General features: G+C 52.5%; 1 protein-coding gene across 1 annotated transcript in view; it reads left to right on the top strand.

Annotated features, from left to right (window-relative positions):
* Nucleotides 1–15,245, top strand: part of PRRX2 (paired related homeobox 2) — a 50,275-nt gene extending 35,030 nt beyond the window's left edge. The window contains exons 2-4 of the mRNA XM_061154423.1: nucleotides 12,343–12,530; nucleotides 13,338–13,516; nucleotides 14,769–15,245. Of these exons, the coding sequence (XP_061010406.1) occupies nucleotides 12,343–12,530; nucleotides 13,338–13,516; nucleotides 14,769–14,904 (503 nt within the window). The 3' untranslated portion in view covers nucleotides 14,905–15,245. The remainder of the gene's footprint in view (nucleotides 1–12,342; nucleotides 12,531–13,337; nucleotides 13,517–14,768) is intronic.
* The last annotated feature ends 6,809 nt before the right edge of the window (nucleotides 15,246–22,054 follow it).

The raw sequence follows: 22,054 nt of genomic DNA, 5'->3' as shown, positions 1-22,054 counted from the left end.
CAGGAAGGAGGAAAATGCATGTCCTCAGGGGTGGACATCAGTGGACAGGACTTGGGGTATTACTGCCTTGCTGGAAGCCCTTTGGCTAAGTCACTGCCCCCCCCACCACCACCACATGCCTCAGTTTCCCCACTGGCAACATGAGGGACTTTGACAGATAATCTGTAAGGTGCTTTCAAGTCTGAGCCCTGAGAAGACAAACGTAACAGACTTGAGATCCCAGAATTGTTTGCAGCTTTGTTTCAGAATCAGGTTACACAGAGTCGGACTGCCTCTGCCCCTGGCCCACAGGCTTTGCCCCGACTCCCAGCAGGTGCTGGCCATGGGCTTCAAGAGGCCCGGGAACTCGAGCTGGGAGAGGGAACCCCACACTGAGCCCTGAGCAGCAACTTCACCCTGGTCTGGAAATGGTTAATGAGCTTTCCTCCAGATACCAGCCCCTTATTAAAATGTAGGTTTTACAATAAATCTGGCGTTTGGCCACCAACCTTAGATTAAAACCAGACGGAACAGACGCTAACCCCCTTCTCAGATCAAATTTTGAGCAAAGGGCTGGTCTTCTTCCTCCTGATGGACTCCCTAACCCTCAATCCCCTATGCACCCCCATTCCAACCATGTGCCCCCAATTTATGGAGCTCTGTTTGGGGATCTCGAAAGCGGAGAAGGCTGGGCTGAATTTCTGGTTCCTGGGGCCCTGAGATGGGAGGTGATCAGGTCCCAAACCCAGAGGTTTTGGGGACACCAGGGGAGGTTCCGGGGACCCCAGAGCCTTTGAGATTGCCAGCTATGTCTGGCTTCTGACCTCCCACCCTTCTCTGTGCCTGAGAATAGGATGCAAATGCTCTGTCTGGTAGCTTCATCCCTTCTCCCCACTTGGGCCCAGTCATCCCATTTGTCAAAGTCCCCTGGGACTCTGAAGATGTTTTGGTCCCACCCATCTGCCTCCGGCAGCCCCCACACAAAGACATTCTGTCCTGAGAACCCCTCCTTGTGGCTGCTGTCTTTCTAAGCATTTCTGCAAAGACCCTGACCCGGTGGCTTTGGGGCTTCCCATGCAGGATTGAGCCCCCGCCCCACTCGCTATCACTGTCTTCCCTGGGTCCCCCCCACCCCCACCAAGCATACAGGAGTCTTCTTTCCTTGCTATTCTCAGCCAATCCCCGTATTTCTCTCTGCCTCCTCCCGTTTTTCTGTGTTCTTGTATAACAACTTTTTGAAACATAATTCATGTACCATACAACTCACCAATTTAAAGCACACAATCCAGTGATTTTTAGTTTATTCAGTTGTGCAGCCATCACCACAATCGATTTGAGAACATTTTCATCACCCAGAAAGCAACCTTGCACACTTTAGTTCTTACCCCACCCCAATCCCCATCTCCACTAGCCCCCGCCCCAATACCCTGGCAAACACTAATCTACTTCCTGTCTCTATAGATTTGCCTATTTGGGGCAGTTCATACGAGTGGAATCTTACATTATGCGCCCTTCTGCCAATGGCACCATCTTCTTTCTTTCAACATAATGGTGCTGGTGGTAAAGAATCCACCTGCCAATACAGGAGATGCAAGAGATACAAGTTCAGTGGAGTAGGAAATGGCAGCCTGCTCCAGTATTCTTGCCTGGAGAATTCCATGGAGAGAAGAGGCTGGTGGGCTACAGTCCACGGGTTTGCAAAGAGTCGGACAGGACTGAGTGACCGAGCACACACAGAATATTTTCCACGGTCGTTCGCTTGTGGCATGGGGCAGTACTTCATTCCTTTTGACAGTCGAATAATATTCCATTGTATGGATATTGGTGTACACATCAGTGGATGGGCCTTTTGGGTTGTTTCCACTTTGGGGGCTACTATGAGTAATACTGCTATGAACATTCATTCATATCCAAGTTTTTGTGTGGACATATGTTTTCATTTCTCTTGAGTGTATAACTGAGAGTGGAATCACTGGGTCATATGCTGACTCTATTTTTAACACTTTGAGGAACTGCCAGGCTGTTTTCCAGAGCGGCTGCATCACTTTACATTCCTATCAGCTGTGGCTGGAAGTTCTGACTCCACTGCCTTCTTGCCACCATTTGTTACTGTTTCTTTTGATTCTAGCCATCCTAGTGGGTATGGAGTGCTATCTCGTTGTGAATTTTGCTTTGCTTCGCCATCAGTTTCCCTGATGGCTAATGATGTTGAGCATCTCTTCATGTGCTTATTGGTCATTTGTATATCTTACTTGAAGAAATGTCTATTCAGATCATTTGTTCACTTTTATTTATTTTTGTAAAATATTTATGTGTTTATTTGGCTGCACCGGGTCTTAGTTGTGGCATGTGAACTCTTGGTTGCAGCGTGTGGGATCTAGTTCCTTGACCGGGGATGGAGCCTGGGACCCCTGAATTGGGAGCGTGAAGTCTTAGCCACTGGACAACCAGGGAAGTTCCCATTTGCTCATTTTTTAATTGGATTGTTTGTCTTTTTGTTGTTGAGTTACAAGAGTTCTTAACATCTTCTAAATACAGGTCTCTTACCAAATATATGATTTGTAAGTAGTTTTCCTATCCTGTGAGTTGCCTTTTAACTCTCTTGATGGTGTTCACAAAAGTTTTTGATTTGAAGAGGTCTGGTTTCTCTTCTGTCCTTTAATTCCTTGTGCTTTTGGTGTCATATCTAAGAAACCATTGTCTGGCCCTTTTGAAGGTGAAAGGAAGTGGCTTTGGAACTTGACACTTCTCATCGTTTTTTGGAATGAGTCCTTCCCTCATTTATATAATCATTCATTCAGAAATGTTTCTAAAACCAAACTACTTGCCCAATGCTGGGGATACAGCAGTGACAAGGCAAACCCATCCCCTGCCTTCCTAGAGCTTAGAATGAAATGAAAGAGACAGGCGTGAAGCAGGTAACCAAAACAGAAGAATGACTTAATTACAGATGTGTGGGAGAGAGAGAGAGGGCCCGGAAGCCTGTACCAAGGAGATGTGTCTGGTCTGGGGGCTGAAAAAGACCCCAAGGACGGGCACCCAGTCTGAAATTAAAGGCAGGGATGCATTCGCCAGGCAAAAGCGGTGCAGGGCTCCAGGCAGAGGGAACAGCATGTGCAAAGGCCCCGAGGTGACGGGAGTTCATGCTGCCCAGTAAGGCAAGTTCCCCCGGCACACTTGCCTCTCCACTAGGGCTTCTTGGGGCATCCGGTGGCCTGATGGAAGTGTGTGCAGCATGCCATGTCCTTAGTGCATGTACAGAAGAGGTTCTAGACTCTAGGGAGACCCAGATGCATTGCAGCTGCCTCCAGGACTCTGCTGATATTTCGAGAGGACACGCGGGGGCCTCCCCAGCCTCCTCCAGACTCCAGGGTCAGCCCAAGCCTGGCTGAGCCCTCCTTGTAGATACACTGGTTACTGTGCAGGCTGGGAAGGCCTAGGGGTGCAGCAGTCCCAGACGGGGGTGGCCTGTGACCCCTGGCTTCTCATATGCTGTCTGAGGCCTGTGAGGCCACAGGGACATGGGTAGGTCTCCAGGGCACCTCACTTCCCCCTTAAGACCCAGTGTGTCTTCCTTCCTCACTTTCCTTCCTGCGATACTTTCTCCTTCTTCAGACTGGTAGGTATAAAAGTGGATCAGCAGCTTCGGTTTTTGTTCAGAATTATTGAGATGAAACATCCTTGGAGGGCTGGCTGGGCAGTGGTTGTTGGTGGCTGACTCCCCAGCCCACCACCCCAAGCCCCTGCCCCCTACCCTGTGACATGTGCTGTCATGACTCAGCCCTGGCCAGGCCTCTGTAGCTCCGCAAGGAAGATCCTGGACCCTGGAGACAGCCCAGGACAGGAGCAGACTCTGAAGTCTTCCCACACATTTCCAGTGCCGCCCCATTCATTTGTTCATCTCTTCATTTGTTCATTCACTTAACATTCAACAAATATTTGTGCAGAGTTTGCCTTGGGTGGCTTTCCTGCTGGCTCAGATGGTAAGAAATTTGCAATGTGGGAGACCCAGGTTTGATCCCTGGGCCAGGAACATCTTCTGGAGAAGGAAATGGCTACCCACTCCAGTATTCTTGCTTGAAGAATTCCATGGACAGAGGAGTCTGGCGGGCTACAGTCCATGGGGTCACAAAAAGTCAAACACAACTGAGCAACTAACACTTCCTACCTTGAACCAGGCCCTGTGATGGGTCCCAGGGAGTCAGAAAATAGTTGTTTCAGTCCCTGCCAGGCAAATGACCCTACATTTACCCTACAGCATGACAGAGCTGTGATGGGGGCGGGGTGTCTGGGATGGCTTCCTGGAGGAAGCGGCATTCTGCTGAGAGCTGAAGGTGAGCAGGGAGGCAGAGAGAAATGGCAAGTCCAGGAACGGAACGGGCAGGAGTCCACAGGGAGAGGATGTGCCTGTCCAGTGTAAATACTGGCCTCAGGAGAACACTAACCTGGGACATCTCTGAAACCACTGGGGCCCCTGTCCTGGCGCTGCCCACCTGGGGGGCCCCATCCAGTAGATAGAACCAGAAACCCCTCAAGAGGAAGACCCCAACCCTCTGTCAAGGTCACTGTCAGTTTGCTCAGGGCTGGACTGGGGGCTGGGGCTATCTCTTCCCTCCCTTCTTGATGCCGAGAGGCTACCAGGGGTCTAGTAAGAAAAAGAATGGGTCTGGGGGTTGCAGAGGGAAAGCTCTCACTTGCTATGTGACCCTGGGTAGGTCCCAGCCCCTCTCTGGGCCCCCCTTCCATCTTCTCTGTGAGGCAGTGACATCCCGCCCCCCTTCTCAAGGTTTCTGGGGGCCTCCTGGGAGTAATGCTGGAAAGTTCGCCTCAGTGATCTCACTGACTGCTCCCATTTGTGCCTTAGGCTTGGTCCCTGCGTGTGCCGGACAGAGGCCGGCCGGTCCAAGCGTGAAAGTGGCTCTTGGCTCCTTGCTTGAGATTCTGGGGGCGGGGTGGGGCTGGCCTCCTGGGGAAGCCCCTGGAAGCCCAGGTTTCCTTCTCCAGAGGGCTCCAGGGTCCACGCTTCTTCTCCTTCCTCCTCCCTGTTGCCCATCCTTCCTTTCTTCCTTCCAATATGAGTGGTGCGTGTAGTGCCCTGCCCAACCCTGGCTCTGCCCTCACAGGCGTCACAGGCTGGGCACCCCCTTGCCCCTTCTCAAAGCTACCCTGCCCTGCATACCGCTCCCAGCTGCCCCCAGCCTGTGTGCTGGGGACTCCAGCACAGACCCCAGCTTTAGAGATGCTCCTGTTGCCTTCAACCCCCTCTTCTTGGCTGACCATTCACCCTAAGCCCCTGGAGAGACCCCTACCCCGCCCAGGATCCCTCTACATGAGGACCTGGGGGTACTCATCAGGCCAGCTGCCCATGCCAAGGTGGTAAGAAGCCTGGGCTCTGGACCAATCTGCAGATTTAAGTCCCTGCCCCAGCCTTTACTGGCCACATGGCTTTGACAGGTTGTTTAAACCCCCTGTGCCTCAGTTTCCCCTTCTGTAAAAATCAGGCTAAGAGCACCCAGGTCGGATGCTTATGAGGGTTCAGTGAAGTGGTTCCTGTTACCTCCGTTTCTCAGGGGGATTCCTGGGGCTGGGATGGAATAAAGGCTTCACCCATGGCCACTCTGCTGAGCCAGTCCCAGCCTGCAGTCCTAAACCCCGGCCTCCTTCACCACCTCTGTTCCCTGTTACTTCTTATCTGATTTTCTCCCAAGGCTCTCCTGGTGGCTCTGGAATCAGGGATGCTTCCTGGAAGGCAGGTAAGGATACAGATTCCAGAATTCCCATCTGAGCCCCACTCCTAGGGGTCTTTCAAAGGAACCCAGCTCTCTACCAAGAAACCTGGGTGTTTGGGGGCACAGCCTCCGTGCACCCCCTCACCTCCACTTCCTTCCCCAGACTCTTCTGGCTGTAAGTATTTCTGCAGCCTCGAAACTCCTTTGACCAAGGCCCAGTGTTAATTTGTTAAATCCACATCGAGGTCCTGGGGACCCGTTGTTTATTTTTGTGAACGTGTTGGCAGAGATCACATTTGGGGTGGGGGAGGCCGCTTATTCGGTCGGAATAAATGCTAATTAATAAAAGCTATTTATTTGAGTTGGAGCTCGCCGTGGCCCCAGGGTCAGGCACAAACTGACTATTTGAAGGAAAAACAAACAGAGAGTGTCTCTCAACAGCTTGAGAAAGGCAGAAACAAAGAGGCTGGGTTTATTTGTCTTAGGAAGAATTTGCAGTTAATTCCCTCCAGACTATTTAGACCCTTAAATTACATGGAATAAGGAAAACCATGGGTGCAGGGGAAGGAGCCAGGAACACTTGATCATTTGGCTGAGAGCAGAGTTTTTAAATGTCTTTGGCCTGAAGTCAGCCAAGTAAATGGTATGTGTGAAATAATTTAATGGCAGAAAATGGTGCAGCAGTCACTTTTTCTCACTGTAATGTAATGAGAGAGACGGCGTGGCCCGTCTCCCCTATCTGAGTCCGTTTATCTTTCCCCGGACTCAGCCCTTCACGGTAGCCCCTAAAGAGCCCAGGTCAATGGAGGTGGTTTCAGGCTTTATTTTCAATCCCAGAACTTTGACTGAACAAAAGGAAACTTCGGGCACAGCCCTGATTGGAACAGACCTGGCCCCAGCGCTCACTGGCCCGAGGCTTCAAGAGTATTTATTTATTTTCCAAATGCTTGAAGCTCAAGCGTGGAACCCCCAGAGGACACACGCCCACCACATCCACTTCTCAGGGGGCGATTCAAGAATTCGTGGTAATGAACATCCGGCACATCCGCTGGGAAGCAAAATGCAGCCCGAGAGTGAGCCCTGGCTGAGGCCAAAGCTGTGGGTTCGAGTCCTGGGTCACCTCCAAGACGCCGCCTCTAAATCTTCCACATCCTCAACGGCCTCTCCTCAGCCTCTGCCCGCAGCTGGGATTGGAAGCAGCTTTCTGCTGGGGGCTGGGCTGAAGGAGAAAGATCCTTGTTTTTGAGGGGTGCGGGGGAAGTGGGTAAGGGCAGGAACTTCCCTGGAGGCCCAGTGATTAAGACTCTGCGCTTCCAATGCAGGGGGCGCAGGTTGGATCCCTGGTCTGAGAATGAAGATCCCACGTGGTGTGCAGCACACAGCCGAAAACAATGTTAAGCGCAGTGAGCATTGACTGCGCTCCTGGCATTCCGTTAAACTCAGCTCCTCCGGGAACTTTGTGTGACCCTGGGCAAGCCGCGGTCCTGCAGGACTCCCAGAAGTGAGGTCTTCCCCCCTGGGGGGCTAGGATGGAGTCTCGAGGACATTTCCACAGTGGTGAGATGACGTGATCCATGACGTCTCCCAGAGCTGGGACCGAGAGTGTGACCCCCAGCACTGGCATCACCTCCCCCGGGAACCAGGAAGATGAGGGAAGATGACCGAAGCAGACAAACTCACACCCCGGGCTGCCTGAGTCTCCCCACGGGCACGTCCCAGCTATGTGATCTTGGGTCAACCTCTCAGAGTCTCAGTTTCCCAGTGTGTGAAATGGGATAACACCTCGTAGGGCAGATGCTGGGGTCCAGTGGATGGGAGTGTATGCAACACTGGATGCTGTTCCTGCCCAAACCCGCAGCTGCCCTGATGGAGAGAAGTGACTCCAGACCAGCTGGGGTGAGGGGTGTGAGTCGGGTTGCCGGAGCAGAGGGTGTAGATCCCTTGCCTGAGGGTTTCGGCTCCAAGGCTCCAGCAGTTTAGCCAAAGAGCAGAGTTGTTTCTTCCGGCACCCCCTTGGCAGGGGCCAAGGCTGCAAAATGGTTTTCATTTCAACACCCTCCGTTTTGAATTGCTCAGAAATTTCCCGAAAAAGTCTCCTTTTTTGGCTGAAAGGCCTCCTGCATTGGGTCTGTGCCCAAGCAGCATTGCCTAAAGGGGAGGTGGAAATCGGCTCACGATGGCTGGTGTTTCAGAAGCTTCCATCCGCTCTCTGGGGTCTTGATCACACAGGTTTTCAGCGCTCGACCCTTGATATTTCGGTGTAAGGTTTCTTCCCGCTCGAGGGGGTGAGGGGTGGGGGTGGAGAGACATTCACAGCCACCAGACACTCTCATCCATCTTCACCTTTTCTTGGAGGAAAGGGGTGAGGAGTGAAGATTGAAGCGGGTCCAGGAGACGAGGCCAGCTTGCTCTGTGTTCCCTGCCACCGCCTACCCCATTCCCACATGTGTCCTGTGTTTTCAGTACTTCCCAAAGGGGAAAAGTACTGGACTTCAATTCCTGGTCCTCCCTCCAAACCAGGGCCTCTCTCCCTCGGCGCTATGCACATGGTGAACCAAAGAATTCCCTGATCCAGGGTCTGTTCTGGGCACTGAAGTTTACCTAGCAACAGTCCCAGTCTCTACCTCCATCCTAGGAGCACCATCTGCCTCAGTCCTGACCATCAAAAATGTCTCCAGACATTGCCAGATGTCCCCTGGAGGCTAAATCGCCCTCAATTGGGAACCACCGGTCCAAACCCAGTAAGGTCATCTTTTCCCGGGAAACCCTGCCTGATTCCTGCTTGACAACTCCCCACCACCACCCCCACCCCATGCAGCCATTCCCGGACTCATGAAACAGTTTGCCCTCCAATCCAATCAGTTGGTTGATCAAGAGTCAGTAAACTCTGCGAACGTGGGAGCGTTCAAAAGCCAGGATTGAATGGTATCTGTGGCCGGGCCTGGAATGTTCTAGATGCTAAGCTGAACAACTCAGCATCGTGTGAAGAACGTAGGATGTGATCAAACCAGTCTGTCCTACAGGAAATCAATTCTGAATATTCACGGGAGGGACTGATGCTGAAGCTGAAGCTCCAATACCTCGGCCACCTGATGCGAAAAGCTGACTCATTGGAAAAGACCCTGATGCTGGGAAAGATTGAGGGCAGGAGGAGAAGGGGACGACAGAGGGCCAGATGGTTGGGTGGCATCACTGACTCAATGGATGTGAATTTGAGCAAGCTCCTGGAGATGGTAAAGGATAGACAGAGAAGCCTGGCATGCTGCAGTCCATGGGGTCACAGAATTGGACACAACTGAGTTACTGAACAACAACATAAAGGGAATATGTAACTGGGAAAGCAAAAGTGCAAGGTGTGTCCCCAAATCCAGAAGGTTATACACACCCTCTGTTGACCCAACTGGGAGCAAAACTGGCCTTCCTGTCCACTGCTGCTGGGAACCCTGGATGGGGGCCTTGGCTATAGCTAGCATTTTACTCATTGGCCCAACAATCCCAATTCTAGGAATCTGTCCCAAATATTCACTGGCAAAAATAGAAAATCATGTTTGCACGAGGTTATTCACTGTGGTATTCTTCTGAGTTGCAAAAGATTGGAAACACACCACCTGCCAATCGATAGGGCTCTGGTTTTAGTTGAAGAAACCCTAGTTTAGGGGTTTCCCTGGTGGTCCAGTGGTGAAGACTCTGCACTCCCAATGCAGAGGGGGCCTGGGTTCGATTCTGGGTCTGGAAACTAGATCCCGCGTGCCACAACGGAAAAATCTCGCATAGCTGAATAAGTAGATAAATGAAATATTTTTAAAAACATAGTACGTTTGCACAACTGAGTGGTAGGGGGCCGCATGCAGGACTTTCTGAACTGGGTGGAGAAATCCCTGGGAGGTATTGCTCAGTGGGGACAAAGAGAGGGGCCCAGCAGTCCATAGTCTGCTAGCTTCCAATAGAAGAGCGGGAGAAAATACTAGACTTGAAAAAAAAAATTGCAAAAAGCAATGCTGAAAGGATAAAGCAAAGACGAATTTTAAAATGGTTCTGACAGGTGGAAGGTGGGATAGTGAAAGTGGTAAAGTCGCTCAAAGTCAACCACTAAAAGGAACGAAATAGGGTCATTTGTAGAGTCATGCTTATAAATTATTTTAAAATCACACATGTAGTTTTGTAAAGCTTGGGGAGCAGAGTCAGGAACAGGGAGTCGTTAACTTTTGCTTTGTCCCTCGCTGTGTTGTTTGACAACAGATGACGGTTAGTGTTTCTGTGACAACTGTTTCGGTTCTTTTCGACCCCATGGGATAGTCCATGGGGTTCTGCGGGCCAGAACACTGGAGTGGGTAGCCGTTCTCTTCTCCAGGGGATCTTCCCAACCCAGGGGTCGACTCCAGGTCTCCTGCATTGCGGGCAGATTCTTTACCAGCTGAGCCACCAGGGAAGGAGGGAACAAAAGGAAAAGTACAGATCAGTGCATATGATGCAAATAAAGAAGGCTGGTTTGCTGGCCTGGGTTGGGGCGGTCTCAGGAGTACAGTAAATAGGAAGAGGCATGTGGCAGCACCAGTGTGTTCAGCATGATCTCATACTTGTAAGCTTTTTAAATTTTATTTTGTTGGAGTATAATTGCTTTGCAAAATTGTATTCGTTTCTGCTGTGCGATGAAGTGAATTAGCTATAAGTATCCATATATCCCCTCCCTCTTGGACCCCCTCCTCCCCAGCCACACCCATCCCACCCCTTAGGTCATCACAGAGCACTGAGCTGAGTCTCCTGTGCTTTATAGCAGGTGCCCACTAGATATCTATTTTACACATGGTAGTGTATATATGGCTCCTGGAGGAGGGCATGGCAACCCACTCCAGTATTCTTGCCTGGAGAATCCCCAGGAACAGAGGCGGCTGGTGAGCTACAGTCCATGGGGTCGCAAAGGGTCGGACACGACTGGGCAGCTAAGCGCAGCACAACACAGTCCATGTATGTCTGTCCTAACCTCCCAGCTCCTCCCACCCTTCCTTCCTGCCCCATTTCCACATGTGTTCTCTACGTCTCTATTCTATTCTTTACGTCTCTATTCCTACCCTGGAAACATGTGCCTCTGTAACACTTTTCTAGATTCCACATATGTGCATTAATACATGATATTTGTTTTTCTCCTTCTGACTTATTCAGCCTATATGACAGACTGTAGGTCCACCCTACATCTCTACAAATGACCCTATTTCGTTCCTTGACACATGTACCCTGATATTCATTGCAGCACTATTTACAATGGCCAGGACATGGCAACAACCAAAATGTTCAACGACAAATGAATGGAGAAAGAAGACGTGGTACGTGAACACAATGGAATATTACTCAGTCACTAAAAGGAGTGAAATAGGGTCATTTGTAGAGTCATACTTGTAAATTATTTTATTTTATTTTTGTAAATTATTTTAAATTCACATTTGTAATTTTGTAAAGCTTGGGGAGTAGAGTCAAGAAAAGGGAGTCATTACTTCTACTTTGTCCTTTTCTGTGTTGTCTGAATCTGTCACTGTGACAGTGATATTACTTGGTTATTAGAATATACTTTGCTTTAACATGAAATCTCCAAATTCTTTAATTTGATGAAGTATCCTTCTTTTTTAAAAAGTACAGTGGATTTACAATGTGTTAATTTCTGGTGAACAGCAAGGTGATTCAGTTATACCTGTACATATTCTTCTTCATATCTTTTCCCATTATGCTTAATTATAGGATATTGAATATTGTTCCCTGTGCTATACAGTAGGAGCTTGTTGCTTATCCATGAAATGCACATTTTTAATAAGAAAATAAGACACACAAGGAAGTACTGAATCACACAGTGTTGGTTCTAAGTGCCCAGTGAATGCAATGGAGGAGAGAGAATTCCGTGTGCACTCAGGTGATCAGGGAGGGCTCCCTGGAAGAGTGAGCAATGAGCTGGGCTCTTCAGGATGAAGGGTCAGCAGTTTAACCCCTGGGTAAAATTGAAATGTGGAAACAGCAGGTGAACCCTGCTGTAGGACCCAGCAGAGGACCCCTGGTCCTCTGTAGATGGGGCATGAGGAGGCGAATAGCACCTGCCTGAGTTTTTGTGAGCATTCAGTGGTCTGTGAGTGTTAAAAAGCCTACCTGTGTGCAGTGGACTCTCAGAACTGTGACTTTCACTGCGCCTTTTTATATATTACTATAATTCAACAACAAATACCCATGGCGGTTGACCATATCCCAGAGTCTGAGCCAGCTTCTGAGGACGGGTAGATGCCTCTGGCCCTCCCTGCCCAGGTCAGTTGTCCCCTCATGGCAGCAAGTGCGCCCCCTGGCTCCCCAGGAGGGGGACCCTGGCCTCTTTGGTTCGCATTTATATCCCCAGGGCCTTAGCCCTGTGCCTGCCACTTCGGAGGTGCTCAGTATGTGTGTTGTAAAATGAATGGATGGATGGATGAAGAAATTGACAAAGGAGTGAATTAAAGGGTCCTGCTCTCAGGGCTGGACCATCCACCCGCAGTGGGAAGACACAGGTTAAAGCGCTCGGTGCACGTTGCTGAGCTGGTGCCTGAGTCACGACCGCGTGGGCGCCTGCGGGCGCAGGGGGGGCCCGGCCTGGCCTCGCGCTGACCCTTGGGTCCCTCCGCAGGTGAGTGCCCCAGTCCCGGGCGCAGCAGCGCCGCCAAGCGGAAGAAGAAGCAGCGGCGGAACCGCACCACGTTCAACAGCAGCCAGCTGCAGGCGCTGGAGCGTGTGTTCGAGCGCACGCACTACCCCGACGCCTTCGTGCGGGAGGAGCTGGCCCGGCGGGTCAACCTCAGCGAGGCGCGCGTCCAGGTGAGCGCTGCGCGCCCGTGGGCTCCTCGCAGGAGCGTGTGCAGCCACCACGCACCCAGGGGTAAGGAACTGCCGAGGCGTGCGGGGGCGTCTGAGGCCCGCAGGGCTGAGGGTCCAATCCAAGCCCTGCCACTGGTCCGCTGTGTGAGCTTGAGCAAGTTACTTAACCTCTCTGTGCCATAGGCGGTGGTGGAGGTTTAGTCGCTAAGTCGTGTCCGACTCTTGCGACCCCATGGACTGCAGCCCGCCAGTCCATGGGATTCTCCAGGCAAGAATACTGGAGTGGGTTTCCAATCCTTCTCCAGGGGATCTTCCCAGCCCAGGAATCGAACCCAACCGGGGTCTCCTGCACTGCAGGCAGATGAGCTAAAAGGGAAGCCCGTAGGGTGGCTTCCCTGTAAAATGAGGGTCGTGTGGGTCTATTTCAGAGCATTCTCATGAGAAAGAAGAGTTATTTTTGTAGCTTAGCTCAGTGTCTGGCGCAGAGGGTTTTGATAAATAAAAGTCGTTTTAAAGTGTCCAGGGCTTGCTCCGTGCCAGCCCTGAGCGGAGTGCCCTCTCTTCACTACAGCCTCCCAGCAGCTAAATGCTCATTGGCTCATGCCTTCATTCCCCCACGTGCACGTTCTCCAACACACACTGACCCAGCGGCCGGCACTATATCACCCCCCATTTTACAGATGGGAAAACTGAGGCTCAGGGAGGTGAGGCCGCCAGTGTAGGGCGGGTGGCAGAGCAGGCACACAGTGGGTCCAAAAGGCCTTAGGTGTCCCTGGGCGCCCGCTCACGGCTCCCTCCCACCCCCAGGTCTGGTTTCAGAACCGCCGGGCCAAGTTCCGCAGAAACGAGCGGGCCATGCTGGCCAACCGCTCGGCCTCGCTGCTCAAGTCCTACAGTCAGGAGGCCGCCATCGAGCAACCGGTGGCTCCCCGGCCCACCACGCTGAGCCCGGACTATCTCTCCTGGACAGCCTCGTCCCCCTACAGGTGAGAGTGGGAACTGCTCCGGGTCGGGGTTGGGGGGCAGGCAGCGGCCCGGAGACCCCGGGTGTTTTAGGATCCAGATTCCTTCGAGGCTCTGGAGAGAACTGTGAAAGGGGCCCAGGCCCTCTGTGAACTGGGGGTGTGGGGGCAGGCGTCTGACTGTGTGCATGGAGGAGGTTGTAAGAGTGTGCGCGTGTGTGCGTGCGCGTGCACACGTGTACTTGTAAATGTGTGCACTGGCAAGATGAGACTTGTCTGGGGGGAGTGGAGAATCCCTGTCACCCTGAGGGAGATGAACAGTTGCCAATTTCTGGGACGTCCCTGGTGGTGCAGTGGCTAAGTCTCTGCACTCTCGATGCCGGGGGCCTGGGTTCCAACCCTGGTCAGGGAACTAGATCCCACAACTTTAGCGGAACTGTAACAGCCTCGACTAAAAGAGCCCGCCTGCCACAACAAAGACCCAGTGCAGCCAAATAAATTACTAAATAAATATTTTTTAAAAATGAAAAAGAAAGAAAAAACCCTGCAGCTTTCTAGGCTGGCCCGAGCGCCTCAGCACCTCTTGTTGGTCATCCCAGAGAGAGGCTGGGAGGGGCCTCGAGGACGGTTCCCAGTCGCGGGGACCTGGCTGGGACCCAGAGGCGAGGTCTGGGGCAATTTTGTCCTGGTTAAAGCCAGGAAGAGGTGGCAGGGCAGGAAGGGAAAGGGAGGGGGTGTTGGGGAGTTGGGGTTTTGCACCCCACAACTCCTGGGGGTGCCGTCCACCCCTTAGTCTGTGTGAGCAGCTCAGCTGGAGCCCTGGTCTCAGGAGATCCAGTGGGTCAGCTCGTGGGATCTGAGTCCTAGAGATGCTAGACCCACAGCCCTCCCACCCCCTCCCTGCCCTCTCCTTAGCTGGGGCAGGAGAACCATCAAGAGGTATCCTTCCATACAGGTGTGTGTTCATCCCACCCCCATCCTGTGTGTGTCAGGCACCAGGCGGGCGCTGGGGGGGTGGACAGGATGCAGGAAGCTCCTGGTCCAGCGAGGAATGACCCCAAACCTGCAGGGGCGGCTCCAGGTCCCAGGGACCATGGGCCCGTCTGCCTCGACCCTAAATCTTGCGGCTGCAGGTCACCTCCAGCCCCTGGGGAAGGCTGCCCACGAGCTGAGGAGGGGAGGCAGGAGGACCAGAGGCTGGGGCCCAGGACAGACAGCCAGGGATGGTCAGCTCCGGGCAGCACCAACATGTCCTTGGGTCTTGTGTCACCTCCAGCACGGTGCCGCCCTACAGCCCTGGAGGCTCAGGCCCCGCGACCCCGGGGGTCAACATGGCCAACAGCATCGCCAGTCTCCGTCTCAAGGCCAAGGAGTTCAGCCTGCATCACAGCCAGGTGCCCACCGTGAACTGACAGCCGGCTCCGCCAGGATCCCAGTGCCTCCCTGGTCTGATGACAACAGAAAAGAGGGCAGACACGCGGGAAAGTGACCTTCTCCTGCCCCCTGTCTCCAGGACAGGCTGGCTGGGCTCTCCTGGCCCTTCTCTGCAGCCCAGATTCCTGGGCCCAAGAGGCTGCTGAGACGCCTGGAGCCTGGCTCAGCCCCTCATTCCCGGCCGCTGGAGACTTCGGCCCCTGATCCTTGGAGGGGCTGGGCCAGAAGGTGGAATAGCAGCTCACCGAGGACCTCACTTACTTGGTGTATGAAAGCCAAAAAGCTGTTGTCTGTAAGAAATAAAAAAAAGAAGAAATTGTTTAAGCCCCCAAAGGTTGCGGGGAGGGCGGACAGGACAGCAAACCAATGAGGGGCCACTTTGGGGGGCCAGCTGCACTCATCTGGCTCCCTCGTTCTGAAAAAGTCCCCCATCACCCTGCAGACCCCAGGGGCGGGGAGGGGGGTTGGAGGACAGAGACCTGCCCTGGAGCCCCTGACACCCAGGTGTTTGGGAGAAACCCTGCTGCGTGACTCTGGGCAGGATCCCAGCCCTCTCTGGGCAGGGGGTATCTCCCCTACCCTATGGCAGGGGCAGCGTGGGTGTGGGGGGCAAAGGCTGGAATTAAAGCCCTTGCTGCTGGACATGCAGGAGATGTGGGTCCCCCTGGGCCTTTGGCTGTGGAGGGGCCTGGGCAAATGGCCCAGACAGTGGGCATGCAGAGTGGAGGCCCCAGGTGGCTCACAGGACAGAGTGGTCCTAACAGCCAAGACCACCAGAGCCCTTCTCCCAAGTTCTCCAGGATGCCCTTTCGCAGGTGGTTACTGGGGGTGACAGAGGACATGAGTGCCGGCAGCCACTTAGGAGTCCGCAGAAAATTGTGTAGTGAGGGGAGTGGTCTGAAGCCAGCCCTTTCCATCTGGCCCCAGGCCACCCCTCCTGATGGGCATAGCCTCCAGGGAGGTTAAGAGGTCATTTCTGCAACCAGCCCCCAGGAAGTGAGACCACACTTCCCAGGGGAATTCCCTGGGGGTCCAGTGGTTAGAGCTTCCCAGGTGGCACTAGTGGTAAGGTTCTCTCCCACCTTGCAATGCAGGAGACATAAGAGACATGGGTTCGATCCCTGGGTGGGGAAGGTCCCCTGGAAGCAGGCATGGCAACCCACCTCCACTATTCTAAGAGTAGGACACGACTGAAGTGACTTAGCATGCACGCCCACCAGTGGTTAGAACCAAGTGCTTTTACTGCCGTCTCCCAGGTTCAATCCCTGACTGGGGAACCAGATCCTACAAGCCATGTGGCATGGCCAAAAAAAGAAAAACAAAAACACACTTCCCGACCCCGAGATGACCCAGAGGTGCTCAGCTCCTCATTACACTGCTGGACTCCACAAGTGGACCCCTCTTCTCCAGTCTGCCCTGCCCACAGGGTATCAAAGCACCCCCAAAGGGCCAGCATCCTCGCCACAGGCTGCATCTTCCACGTGACCTTGAACAGGTCAAAGCCACATGACAATCCTAACATAAGAAATGGTTTCTGTTTTTGTTTTAGAAGGTGTGACCGTCCCCGACTGAGGTGAGGACCTTCCCCATCTCCCCCAAGTCACCCCCAGAGATTCTTCCCCATCTTCCACTGGGAATTCCACCGTGAAAACACAGTTCCTGTGGGGCGGGTGTCACCATCTTCAGAAGTGCCAATGGCCACCGGGACCGTTGCCGTGTGACCGTGACGGGAGGTTGGGGCTCTGGTCAGTGGAGGGGGGGCACCAATGAGGGGAGGCACTGGCTCTGGCTGAAGGCGTGGGGAGGGTCATTCTGCTGATGTCTGCAGCTGGCTCTGCCCACCTGACTACAGGGGCCAGAGCAAGGAGAGACCAGTGCCCTGACCATGTGTGTGTGACGGGGACAGGGATGGGGGGGGCGTGAAGGGGCAACAGTCAGAGCTGTGTCTTCTTGCTCAGTTTGGCCTCTGCCTTGGGCAAGTGATTTCTGTGTCTCCATTTGCCATCCATAAACTGAACAAACATAAAACTCTTGAAGTGTGCAGGGCCCTGAGCAGATTGCAGAGAACTGACATGGGGTCCCTGGCTACAGAGGCCATCTCAATCACAGGGAGCCCCAAGTCTCATCTAAGGCACCCAGGCAGGCTTCCTGGAAGAGGTGTCCTGGAAAGATGAAGAGAGGAGGGAGAACAGTGTTTCTGGCTAGGGGAACAGCAAGAGTAAAGGCTCCGTGGTAGGCCAGAAGCAGTCTCTCTGGGCCAGTGGGGGACAGTTCTGGGTCCAGATCTCATGCAGGATGAAGACGGACAGAAGCAGGGACCAGTTCACATGGGGTTTGTGTGGCCAGATCTGAAGTGCGGATGTCATCCTGGCAGGAGTCATGGAGGGGATTTGCTTCGTGGAGGGACCCCCTCTCCCTACCTTGGACTCTGTGTGGAAGCAGAGAGACCCCTGCAGAGGCTGTCCAGGCAGGAGGGCAGCAGCCTGGACCAGATAGGACAGAGTGGGCGATCCAGGAGGCGTCCCGGATCCAGCAGAGACAGAGGTTGATGACTAGCTATTGGACGCAGGGGAGGCCAGGGGGCCAGGATGTGGTTTAAACACAGGGATGCGCCCGGGAGGAAGAGACCCTGGAAACAGGACTCACCTGGTAGAGGCGGCGGGAAGAAGCCGGCCACCTTCTTCCTCCACCTGCTGGCCACTGAAGGGCTCATCAGTGCCCCTCCCCCCGGACGAGCACTGGGGCCGTCCTGGTCTGAGCAAGGTCCTCCCTCACAAGGAGCTTACCGCTCCCCCGCCCGCCCTGGGGATTTGCACCAGCCAGGGGCCAGTGCACAGGGTCCAGAGCTGTGCCCTCCTGGGCAACCAAGAAAAATGGTCTCTTTCCTCCCAGAAGCACTGGTCTGGTCATGAGCGAGTGGACGAGCCCGTCCAGGTCCCGGGCAGCGCTCCGGAGTTCAGACAGAGGCACATCTGGTCTTTCTATTTTCAGTCTAAAGGGAGCGGCCGTGAAGCATCGCCAGGTTGGGGCTGCAGGCAGCAGAGATGGGCTGCCACCGGGCGGGGGGCTCCCAGCAGGCAGGGGGCTCCCACTAGGGCCTGGAAAGGCGGGTCCTGAGACCGGGTTCAGAGAGAGAGCCGTGGGCCCGGTTCCCACAGAGGCGCTGGCCCTGCCATCAGGCCGCAAGGATGTCAATGTCACTTCCTCCCCAGCACTCTAGAAAAAACAAACCGGCTTAATCGTTTACACATGCAGCTCTGGGGAGCTGAGGGAGGGAGCACCGGGGCCCTCCTTGTGAAAGAAAATATATTCCAACATTGCTGTCGCTATTGTAGCCCTAATTACAGGGCTTGTGTGGGCAGCCCCCTGGGCAACCATCCAGGGATATAATTTTTCCATGAGGATAAGGTACCCGAGGCCCCCGTCCCAGGCTGGGAGACTTTGGAATCCTCCTCCCTCTGCCTCCCCTTTGCCCATTTGGCCAAGCAGGCTTGGGACGGGGCATGGTGTGCCTTGGCTTCTGTTTCTGTTTGAAAGACGGGAACTTGAGAGAAAGAGGGAGAGATGGAAGGAAAGGCAGCCTCTGGCTCTTCTTGCCAAACCCAAAACCTGAGAAATAAAGACCAGAGTTTTACCTTAGGTGAGGCACACCTCCAGGCCTCAGTTTCCCCCCTCTGTGAAATGGGGGTGACGACAGAAGCCACCTCACAGGATTGTTGGCACGGAGTGACCCTCCATCAAGAAGCGCTTTGGTGGTTTTGGTGGAAAAATACAGAGTGAGGGGTGGAGTTTGAGGAAGTCAACATACTCCCCATTCTGGAGTAAAATTGGCTTTCCTTGCCCAGAGAGTCTGGCTCTCCCGCTTGCCCCTTCCAAGCACACACTCCGTGGGCATAGCTGGGGTCGGGGGGCGGGTACCAAAGCAACATGGCACCCCCAGCTTCTGCACTTTTGCTTCTGGCCCCTGGAGGGCGCTGTGGGGAGGTCTCTGTCTGTTCTCCCGCTAGACACAGAGTTAGGAAAATCAGGGCTCTCTCCCACACAGATGGCCAGAGCCAGCCCAGGCTCCTGACCTGAAGACAAAGTAGCAAGCAAGTCCCAAATCACCAGCAGGGGTCCCTGTATAAACACCAACACAAGCATTTTGGAAAATGTACCAATAGCCTCAAAAACGCTTGCATGCTTTCACCCAGTAATTCCTTCTCTAAGCCCTACTTCAAAAAGTAATCCAAAAAAGGGGGCGGGGGCGGGGAGGGGGTAGCAATGTGTGCCAAGATGTTTGTCATACATTTTCGTACATGCAATGTAAAAAATCTGGGAAGACCCAAACCAGAATGCAAATACTTTATAATGGCTCACAATCCACTTGTCTCCATGTTTTCTGTAATGAGATTAATAACCTCCCAGGGAAACAAGACAAGCAGGCCAATGTGATCGTCCCAGCTATATAAGTAGCTCTTTGAAGTAAGAGGAAAAAAGTGTTTTCTTCCCTTTTATGTCCCTTTCATGGTGCCTCAGTTCAGAGATGGACTTGTCTTTTCAGTGACTATCGATGAGTGAGTAGCCCCCATCTGAAGCTCTCCCCTTCACTCCTGTTACCCCACTGGGAGTCCTCCAGGTCTTGAAGCTTGTGATTATCAAGAATTCCCTTCTCTCTTGAAAGTGCTGGAAAGAGTGTATTGAGAGCTTAACATTTAGCTCACATCTTAGAAGACGTGGGAATGGATTGAACTTGGGAATATGAGGGGTCAGGAGTGGGCCCCTTGAACTCAGAAGGTGCCCTTGAAAAAGTAGTGTGGATGGCATAATTCTAAGATGGCCCCATGATCCCCACCCCAGGCAGACACACTTTTTGTCATACCCTCTCCTTGGGTAGGGGTGGAACTGACTTTATGTGATTAAGGTGCCTACTCAGTTGACTTTGATCAAAAGGGGGATTGTCCTGGGTGGGCCTGGCCTAATCAGGTAAGCCCTTTAAAAGAGAGTCCAGGTCTTCCCTGGAAGAAGAGATTCAGAGCAGAGAGGGAGGCTCCCTCTAGCCTTGAGAAACAAACGAGAAACCAATCCTGCTGACATCTGTATGAGCTCAGAAGAGGACACTGAACTCCAGATGAGACCTCAGCTGGGGACTCCTTGACTGCAGCCTGAGAGACCCTGAGCAGATGACCCAGTTAAGCTGTGCCCAGGCTCCTGACCTATAGAAACTGTAAGATCATAAATGGCTGTTGTTTTCTTTTTTTTTCTTTTTACTGTACCACACAGCTTGTGGGATCTTAGTTCCCCAACCAGGAGACCAGGGATTGAACCTGTGCCCCCTGCAGCAGGAGCAGAATATTAACCACTGGACCTCCAGGGAAGTCTCTGGATGTTGTTTCAGCTGCTATGTTTGTGGCAACTCGTTACCCAACATCAAAAGCTAAAGATAGAGACGGAGCTTGGAAGTCCACTTGAGCCTGGCTTCTCTCTACCCATGGCACACCCAAAGGACCCCAGACCCATGGCACAGACCTGAAGCCTCTGCTCAAATTACCTGCCATCTTAGCACTTTCTGAGCCATTCTGCATAAAACAGATTAACTGCCCTAAATGACAGTCTTGATCAAGTCCCTCTCGTGCCTAAACCCTCCTGGGGCCCCCCAGGACCCTCCCAACAAGGTCCCATCACCCAGATCAGGTGTTGAGGTCTTGGCATCCAGCTCTGCTCTCCGTGTCCAGCCTTAAACCCCTCTTGTTTCTACCCCAGATTCTTCAGACAATCTTGACAACTCATCCCCTCTCCCCACAGTGTCCCTTCCTCCCACACTCCCCTCAAAGCAACATCCTGCCCACCTAGTCCTCTTCCTCCAGTGACAATATATTCCCTGGAGGGTTACAATGTAGTGCAAATTTTTTTTTAAAAAGCAAGTTAAGGGACTTCGCTGGAGGCTCAGTGATGGAGAATCCATCTGCCAATGCAGGAGACACAGGTTCGATCCCTGGTCAGGGAAGATCCCACATGCTGCGGAGCAGCTAAGTCCGTGTGCCACAACTACTGAGCCTGTGCTCTAAGCCCGGGGAACCGCAACTGCTGAGCCTGAGTGCCCTAGATTCGGGGCTCCGCAACAAGAGAGGCCACTGCAACGAGAAGCCCATTCACTGCAACTAGAGAGTGGCCCTCGCTCGCCACAACTAGAGAAAAGTCCACCCAGCAATGAAGACCCAGCACAGCCAAAAATAAAGAAATTTTTTAAAAAAGCAAGTTAAATTCTAGATGGCAGGCCCATCCGCATGTCTGAGGAGATGTGTGTAGTATGAAACAGGATAATCCAATGTCATAATTTATTATATTCAGAAAATGGAAAGAACAGCCCTATTATTTTCATAATTCAAACTGTAAAAAAATGAAGCTACTCAACATCTTCTTGGTGGGCACACAGACCAGGAGGAGCAACCACTGTCTCCTGGGTGGCCACATAGCAGGATCTCCGGGGAAGGGAGGTAATATATAAAATATAAATATAATGTGTTTAATATGCATAAAAATATATGCATATTACATATTTTATATACAGTTTGTATGTTTATTTAATAAGCATAGTTTAAAAATCTGGAAAGTCATAGCGTGAACTGTTGTTTTCTCAGGGAGGTAGATTGTGGGTGGTCTCTATGCACACTTGTACATTTCCCTACTTGGGTACTAAAAGTTGACAAAACTCTTTTTAGAACCCTATTCAAATTGGAACCATCTTTTTGGAGAACAATATATACTACACACCTTAAAAACAGGCATGCCTTTTGGCCCAGTAATTTTACTTCTAGTAATGTACCTGAAAACAATAGATTGGCACAGACATTTATGTTCGAAGGTGCCCACGAAAGCATTGCTTATGCTGATGCAGCTTGGAAAATTAATTATCCAACGATAAGGGCAGATAAATAAATGATGAGGGTATCCGGGATGATGGAAGGCCAGGGAGCTGTTAAAATTCATGGTATGGACCATCGAAAGCCCTGGGAGGAAGTGCAGAGGTATTATTAAGGAAAATCTCAAACAATGACAAGAGGGCCAGATTTTGAGCTCCTGAGAACAAATATCACCTGCATCTATGACACACCAGTGACATCTCCCCTATGCCAAACACCCTCAATT

This window comes from Dama dama, chromosome 11, assembly GCF_033118175.1.
Source record: "Dama dama isolate Ldn47 chromosome 11, ASM3311817v1, whole genome shotgun sequence".
Classification (NCBI taxonomy): Eukaryota; Metazoa; Chordata; class Mammalia; order Artiodactyla; family Cervidae; genus Dama; species Dama dama.
Note: the sequence above shows the minus strand (reverse complement) of the source record. Positions and strands in the feature narration are given on the sequence as shown.